The sequence below is a fragment of the Arachis duranensis genome, chromosome 3 (assembly GCF_000817695.3).
Source record: "Arachis duranensis cultivar V14167 chromosome 3, aradu.V14167.gnm2.J7QH, whole genome shotgun sequence".
NCBI classification, from domain to species: domain Eukaryota; kingdom Viridiplantae; phylum Streptophyta; class Magnoliopsida; order Fabales; family Fabaceae; genus Arachis; species Arachis duranensis.
In genome coordinates, this window is record NC_029774.3 from 59608166 (window position 1) to 59617173 (window position 9008).

A 9008-nucleotide genomic window follows, 5' to 3' on the forward strand; every position below is an offset into this window, starting at 1 on the left:
CTTATCTCTCTGTTCTTCAACTCTTAAAAATAATTGGAAAACCTCTGATCAATAAAATAACACTCTTTTGTCAGCTCGTTGGGAGACGACCTGGGATTCATACTTCTAGTATTTTATTTCTAACTTTTGTGACAACTCTTTTAAATTAACACGCGGTATCTTCATTGGTTAAGAACTATACTTGCAACGTTGTTTTCGCTATAAAGTCTTGATCGGTAATTTTTCGTACGTCAAATATATATTTAAGTTTTAAAATTTTTGTAATATTTTTAATTTTTCAAAAATTTATTTTTCATTAATATTTTTTAAAGTTATTTTGTCAACTACCTGAATTTTCATGTATTATTTTGATAGTTTATTTATTTTTTATTTGTCCCTATTTTAGTCTAAGGAAAGCTGCAACGGCTACTTGGATGAGTACCGTTGGGTATTACGTGGAGACGCAGAACGCTCCCCAAAGCTTCCATTTTCTCTCTCATACAAAGCACACACACTGTCCACCGTGCTAAGTGCTAGTCAGCTCCTACGCTGCTGCTACTGTCCGTTTCAATTAGGGTTCTGCTCCTCTTCCATTCACAGACACACAACCATGAACCTCTTCAAGAAGAAAACCTCACCCAAAGGTCCACCTATTCTTCCTCCTCATTTCTCATATCGTGTCATTCTTTCGTTTTTGCACTTTCTCCGCACTCTGAATTTCGAAACTCGCTTTCAAATTCGTACCTTTGATTTTTTGAAAAAAGGAAATAAAATAATACATCTCTGTAGATTGTGAGTGCTGGGAAAAATTGGTTAGGTGGAAAATTGGAAATTATAAGCTTTTGATCAAAATTAGGAATTCAAAGATTTAGCATTGACCATCTGTTTGTGCATTTTTTTCACTCTCTTTTTTCTTTTGGGAATTATAGAGGCTCTGCGGACAAGTAAGAGGGAAATGGCGGTTGCAACAAGAGGTAATTACTTGGTTGGGTGCTTATTCAATATTTTGCTGTTTATTTCGACTTGTATATTTTGCTGCATCTGTACTAAATTTCTTGAATAGATATTAGAGAGTTAACTTGCTTTGGTATGTGGTACAGGTAAACAGTTGTGTTTTCACTTCAGTTTGGAATCTTCCCTTTACCATTTCTATTTCTTTTCTCCCTGGAATGAACTAATTGTTTCTTAAGATTGTTAAAGTGCACTGCAGAAACTTCATAAATGGAAATAATTAACGGAGTCCCAAAGTAGACATACTATTTATGCATTTAGCTGTCAAGAAAGTCACGATCGGTGTCTTCTCTTCTTTCCTTCCATATCTGAAAAGAATAATGAATATCGTGTGCGTTTTCATAATTAACTGGGGACAGAATGTGATGGGTAATAATAGTTACAACCAAATAGTTAGAGCGTGAAATGTGATCAAATGTTTTATGGGGAAGATATGTACAAGTAATACTTCCAATGTAAACTATTTATATTGATGATCAAAATATGGGTTTAAATTGTATATTTTGTTCTTCTAAATTAGTGGCTAGCTTACTATTGGTTTCCTATTGCTTCCAAACAGGCATAATATTTTTACAGGATATGTTAGTTTTGAAATGCAACTGACTAGTTGTGAAAGTCAAGGATTTTTCTTTTTAAAGGATGAGTCAGTTATTTTAAACCTATATTTTCTTGTTCAAAATCTTTTTGTTTGAATTTTCTGATATTTTTGTTTCTTAACTGTGGTTTTCCCCTGCTCCAATTTTTCTACATACCGTATATGTTCAGTCTTCGAGTATTTACCCTGACGCTTTTTATTCATCTGGAACTGTTGGTATCAAAATCAACTTATGACAAAAAGGCTTTGTGAGGAACATTTGATATGATTATTTAATTTTAATAAGGTGTATTTCCTTTAAGATATTCTTTATTCACCCTTGTTTCTTGTAGGCATTGAAAGAGAGATAGCATCACTTCAGATGGAGGTACATAATACCAAGCAGAGACCTTATTCTGTTTCATCTTTCATTTGAGTTTAACTTCCTTGTGCATTACAGGAAAAAAAATTGGTGGCTGAGATCAAACAAACAGCTAAAACCGGAAATGAGGCAAGTTTTTCTCATTTTTGTGTCTCACATATTTTTGTATGGTCATTGTTTGATCTTGATAGCAAATCTTTGATCAGATACATATCTGTGTGCTTTGTATTGCACTTGAGTAGTACATTTGCTCCAAAGATGTGATGTTGTTCAATAATCCCACATGAATAGCCCAGAACTGGTCCAGATAATGCTTCAATTACAGATTTATTTTCATCATCAAATTTGGAGCATGTAGAGTTCTGAAATATGGTTAACGGTTAGGTCACTTGAATGTGGCTGTTGTACAGAATACGATTTCTTAGTACACAAAGCTTTGATCTAGAATTTCCAATGAAATTTAAACAGAGGAATCACATATATCTTTGTTGAAACTTTGTCATTAGCATGTCTAATGAACAATTATTTATAGTTCAGAACTAGAAAGTACTAAATCATATCTACCTTGTTATTTTAGCCTTGGGTAGTTTTGATGTGCAATTTTTGTAGTTAGGGGGAAGTCATGAATTGCCTTTATTTATTTATTTTTGATAAATCATCAGTTGTCTTACTGTAAAGAAGACTTCTTTGGCTTATAAAAAATTTGAAAGTGTCCATATCTGATTTTGTTATTTATTGTTTATATGATTCTTTTCTAGATTTACTAATTTTACAATCTCCCATGTCTTGGACTAGTTCTTCTGTTCTTTTATGATGCCATTTACTTAATTTTCTAGGGATTTTTAGAACTTCTGAAGACTGAATCTGAGATTTCAGTTGCTAGGTTCTTTATGCCTACATAAGTACATAACTAATCATTTCAGGATGCAATCGTCTACAACCAATTACACAACTAATGATTCCACAATATAAACTAAAATATAGCACACCTAAGCACACACTCAATACTCTAATCACAGATATGAAAAAATAGTTGGGAGTCACTGTTAGTAATATTATCAATTTCGAGTAAATAAGTGCATGGTTACAGGCTGCCACTAAAATCCTGGCTCGCCAACTTGTTCGATTACGACAACAAATAACCAATTTGCAGGGAAGTCGTGCCCAGATCAGGGGTGTAGCAACTCACACACAGGTATGCAAGAAGAGATAATATATTTTTTTTATTTGTATCAAAAGAATTATGATAAAAGTTTTCCATTTTGATTATTTAAAAATTTCCTTTTGTAGGCATTATATGCAAGCACTTCAATCTCAACGGGAATGAAGGGGGCAACAAAAGCAATGGCAGCAATGAACAAGGTCTGATACTTTGGATTCTTTTTATTACTTTAAATTAATGATTGCAATAAAAATTGTTCGGGACCAAAGTGTCTGATCTAAAATTTCTTGAGGAACAATTTGGGTTGTCACTCTATTTATCAATATGTTGTAACCAAAACTAAAGTGGAAGTTGGCTAGTTATTAACAGTATGTGCTATTAGTATATTATACACGATTAAACTCCTTTTTCTGCCATGACAAAGATATGAATGTAGTGTCGATATCAACAAAAGCCTGCCACCTTCCTTAACATCTAAAGGTCAAAAGATTATTTCCAAATTTTAACCATTGTTTATAGTTAAATACTAAAAGTGCAAATATGTGTTCCTCAGACCATGATTTATCTCCTATCAATTAATTAAAAGTTCATAATGTGCTACAAAAAGGTTGTGACAATAATAGATCTTTGCTAGAGGTTGTACTATGTGATCAAAATATACAGTAATAATTTTTTACTTCTCTTTTCAGCAAATGGCACCAGCAAAACAGGCTAAAGTGATTAGAGAATTCCAAAAGCAATCGGCACAAATGGACATGACGGTAATTTATCCGTTTGAGCACATTCCTACATTTTCTTGAGCATTTTTCCTGCATTAGTGGTAGGGTTAAGAAATTTAGATAGGAAGATCACGGTTTGCTTTGCACACTGAATATTAAAGAAGGAACTACTTTTTCTCTCAGTATAAAAGTATTGTTGACTTGGTTGTGTGTTTTGAAAAAATTTGAAATGCTTTCATATTTTTTAACAAGGGAGAGAATACTATACTTTCTTTTTTCCAAGAATTAGGCAACAAGCCTGCCATAAGCAATCATAAAAATTAAGAGCGGGTAGAATAGTCAACAGCGTTTTCTAGTCGGCAATCTGTGCCTAATAGTTAAAACAAATTTCATGTTGAGTGCCAATAAGTGAAGAACATGAAGCAACAACAATGAAATAAAATTGAATTAGGAGTAAAGATCAATAAGAAAACAAAGAATTTTCTAGTTAAAAACAGAAATGTGTGATACCAGTAAAAAAAGAGTTGGGGTAAAATACCGGAACAAAAATTAGGAACAAAAGAGAATGAAGGCTGAGCTCTAGACAAAGTGTATTCTCGGGACTTCCTTTGTTGCCTGAACTTTTGAGTGAAGAAATTTTCTAAAGATGAGGAATAATGCAAGCCATTTCTAGTATGTTTTAGCATTTTCTTTATGAAAATATTCTTCACTTTCTATTGAAAAAGTAAAGAGAGAATATCTGAAGAATAGAGGATCTCTGAAATATGCAAGAGAATTAAAATCAATAAGGCAAGCAGTGTTGACGCCGTCTGCCTGATAGCTTTTCTATTTATTTTTTGTGGTCAACTTCATCCTAAGCTTTTTTGCAGATTGAGATGATGTCAGAATCTATAGATGAAACTTTAGACAAAGATGAAGCCGAGGAAGAAACAGAAGAGCTCACTAATCAGGTGAATGTTATCCATGACCTAATCGATTATATAGCTTGCTATTATGATTTTGCTCATCAAATATTTCATTCCATGGAATGCCTAATTAATTTTCAATTATTTTTGACAGGTTCTTGATGAGATTGGAGTGGATATTGCATCCCAGGTTGGTTTTGGGCGCAATAATAAATCCGTTTGTCCTTCGCAGTCATTCTTTATATTTTCATTATTTTGCGAAATGTTGTCTCTGATGGGTAGTCTTCTCTGTTGGTAGTTATCTTCGGCGCCAAAAGGCCGGATTGCTTCAAGGAATACCGAAAATGTTGCTCCAAGGTACACACACACTATTCGTATTTCCGGCAACAAGTTCTGGTTGGCTTGGAGTTTTTTGTCTTATAATATAGATGCATTTATTTGTTGACTATTCATAACTCTTTACTACAACAGAACAGTTTCTTTTATCGCGTTGTGGATTTTAAGCGACAATATTTATTTCTGTGCATGCAGCAGACCGCAGGAATCCCAAGATGTTGAAGATCTTGAAAAGAGATTGGCTTCTCTTAGAAGATTATAGAAGGACTATAAAGAGATCTGCTCATTCATGTGAAGAGGCTTGTAAAATCGTTAAGTTATAAAAATATAAAGTATTGTATCACTCTACTTATGCGTATTTTATAATTTATAAGGGCTCTGGTGTGTGGAACTCTCAGCAGAAGTATCAGTAGCTAAAAGCATTTATCTAATATTTAGACATTTCATAGAGAAATATGTGTAATTTATTTTGCATTTTTTTTTTGTGAAATATTTTTAGATGAATTATCACAACTTTGTTATTGTGCATAGGATCTGGCATGGATGAAAAATTACTACTATAAAATTAAAACCATAAAAAAGATAATAAAAATTATATCAGATCTAATATTCTTCAATTTTATCTAAAAGAAATTTAATATTCTTCAATTCTCTAATATAACAATACATTATAAATTAAGCTTCAAATTATCAAAGTTTTTAATGTATGCAATAATTTTAATTTTAAAAATAAAACAAATGTTGTGAATGTCGTACTTATATTTTAAACAATATATGCAATACATTTTGATATTTTAACAACTTTTCATTTAAAATACATTCAAAATATCAAATTACAATATTTGTATCATAAAAAGTTGTTGCTATGGAAATATCGCAATAGTTCTGTTCTTACTTTGACCCAAAACATAAGTTAGGATCAAAGCAGAGAAAGCCCAGAAAAAGGGGACGGTTATCCACTACTTTTAGAAGAAAGATTTCAACAATCCTAGAAAAAGGGGACGGTTATCCACTACCAATGGTAGAACTACTTCAACGGTAGTTATTAGCTCATCACCTATAAGTATACTAATACCCTTCAGGTATACTTAAGTCCTAATATACTTAAACCTGCTAAGACCCTTGCTGACTTAAGCAGCGGAGTGTTTTGCAGGTAGCACCCCCTCACCTTCTCACAAACAACTCGGACGACAGCTACTGGACGTAGGCTAAGTCGGAATCTGCTCTATTGAGGATTTAAGCCTCACATACAAGCCCAAAAGCAATCTAGTTTCAGGTAACCCTCGAAATATTGGCGCCGTTACCGGGGACCTGGAGTTCAACCCTTAATAATGGTGGATGATCAACATCTAGAAGGACAAATTGCGTCCAACTTCAGATCAAAAGATGGAGACCCCTTGGGAAACGAGTTAGAATGATGAAGAGAATTGGAGAGCTAACTCCAAAAAGAGCTGCACAAAAGAAGAGAGGTTGAAGATAAACTAAGAAAACTGGAATCTGAGCCAAGGGAAAAAAAGTCGAGATGACAAAGACTTAGTCTTCATTGGAGGCGACGACCTTTTCTCTAAAGAGGTCAGGCATGCAAAGGTCCCAAGAAATTTCCAACATCCCAACATAGATTCCTATGATAGATCTACTGATACACAAAATCATCTCAGCAACTTCAAAAAAGTCTAGCAGGTCGGAGAAGACGGTACAAAATCTGACCTCTTTTAGAGTTCAAGAAGAAAAGTCCGACCTCTTTTAGAGATTTGACTCCACAATGAGGTCGAAAACTCCAAGCTTACAAAAGAAATTCCGACCGCTTTTAGAGCTCACGGAAAAAAATCCGGCCTCTATTAAAGGTTGGACTCTATAAAGAGGTTAAAAACCTCCAAGCTGACAAAAAAAAAGAAAAAATCCGACCTCATTTTGGAGTCTATGAAAAAATACGACGTCTTTCATGATCAACTCTACAATGAAGTCGAAAAACTCGAAGCTTACTAGAAAGAAATTCCGACCTCTTTTAAAAGTCAGATTCTATAATAAGGTCGAGAACCTCTAAGGATAGAAAAAAAAATTTCGACCTCTTTGCTTGAAAGGCTTTCGATATGCCAAGCATTTACCTCGACCTCAAAGGTGACGAGCTGCCCAAGTCACGACACACCTCTAACATAAGGAGATAATACAATTTCTTATGGAAATTAATTCTCTACAATTAAAACACACAAATTGAAGATTGACAAACCACAAAAATCACGGGCAGATCATATAGAGGTCGCCCGGATGAAGCGACAAGGAACCAATTGGTGGAAAGAAGTTATATATGCGAATTGAAATAAAAAAACCTTGAAACAACTCGGGAAAAACAGGTTGAAAAAGTTGAGTTTAGAACAAGTCGCAAAAGTAACTTAACTAAATATGCCCCTCAAGACATAAATACGATTTAACAACTCAATATAAAATGATTTGTAAAAAATCAAAAGGGTAAAAACAAAAATCCTTCAACCAAACGACTCGTACAGAAACAAGTTGGGAAGGAAAGAAAGGATTGTAAACGCTTTGAAAAAAATTGAAAACGTAAACACAATCCTCCAATTAAAATAGCTCGGGTAAAACGAGTTGTATCATACATAAGGATACCAACCTCGTAAAAACTAGAAAGGGAAGGAAATACACATATAATCCCTTCACCTACATGCACCAATTAAAGCTTGACAAAGCGCGAAAATCATTGTCCAGCCTCAATGGTCGGCAAGATAAAGCGATGTGGTTCAAATTGGTGTAAGAAGTTATATAAGAAGATCGTGGTCCGACCTCATTAAACCACTTGTACAAAAATGAGGCGGTAAAAGAGGCAAGCCTAAAACGAATCGCAAAAGTAACTTGAATTAAAACATGACCGACCTCCTAATAGTGGCATGATCATAATTAACACGAAGATGAGGCAAAAACGAATCTAAACCTGACCTCACAACAATTTGAAACAAATTGAAAAAGAGGGAGATTTGTAAGAATGCTTCCCCAAGAGATAAATATCCGATCTCACTAGGTCGATAATGAGCGGATAATTTATACGCTTTTTGGCATTGTTTTTAGTATGTTTTAGTTAGTTTTTATTATATTTTTATTAGTTTTTTGTTAAAATTTACTTTTCTGGACTTTACTATGAATTTGTGTGTTTTTCTGTGATTTCAGGTATTTTCTGGATGAAATTGAGGGACCTGAGCAAAAATCTGATTCAGAGGCTGAAAAGGACTGCAGATGCTGTTGGATTCTGACCTCCCTGCACTCGAAGTGGATTTTCTGGAGTTACAGAAGCCCAATTGGCGCGCTCTTAACTGCTTTGGAAAGTAGACATCTTAGACTTTCCAGCAATGTATAATAGTCCATACTTTGCTCGAGATTTGATGGCCCAAACAGGCATTTCAAGTCAGCTCAAGAATTCTGGCGTACAACGCCGAAACTGGCACAAGAATTGGGAGTTAAACGCCTAAACTGGCACAAAAGCTGGCATTTAACTCCGAGAAGAGTCTCTACACGAAAATGCTTTAATGCTCAGCCCAAGCACACACCAAGTGGGCCCGGAATTGGATTTTTATGTCATTTACTCATTTCTGTAAACCCTAGCTACTAGTTCTCTATAAGTAGGACCTTTTGCTATTGTATTAGGAGGTCTTTTGATCACTTGAATCTTTTGATCATGTTTTTATGATTGAACCCTCTTTGGGAGGCTGGCCATTCGGCCATGCCTAGACCTTGTTCTTATGTATTTTCAACGGTGGAGTTTCTACACACCATAGATTAAGGTGTGGAGCTCTGCTGTACCTCGAGTATTAATGCAATTACTATTGTTCTTCTATTCAATTCAGCTTATTCTTGTTCTAAGATATTCATTCACACCCAAGAACATGATGAATGTGATGATTATGTGACGCTCATCATCATTCTCACTTATGAA

At 34.4% G+C, this 9008-nt stretch overlaps 1 protein-coding gene across 2 annotated transcripts; it reads left to right on the forward strand.

The window, feature by feature from the left end:
• Positions 1-423: 423 nt before the first annotated feature.
• On the forward strand, positions 424-5596 carry LOC107479265 (vacuolar protein sorting-associated protein 2 homolog 2). Of its 2 annotated transcripts, none has more exons than XM_016099413.3 (11): positions 424-623; positions 909-953; positions 1918-1952; positions 2025-2075; positions 3037-3141; positions 3237-3308; positions 3798-3869; positions 4697-4777; positions 4887-4922; positions 5031-5089; positions 5264-5596. In XM_016099413.3, the coding sequence occupies exons 1-11, from the start codon at positions 590-592 to the stop codon at positions 5328-5330; spliced, it is 657 nt and encodes a 218-aa protein (XP_015954899.1). In that variant the 5' UTR covers positions 424-589; the 3' UTR covers positions 5331-5596. The 2 variants fall into 2 exon arrangements, with proteins under 2 accessions (XP_015954899.1, XP_015954900.1); XM_016099414.3 differs by having other exon boundaries at positions 5267-5596.
• The last annotated feature ends 3412 nt before the right edge of the window (positions 5597-9008 follow it).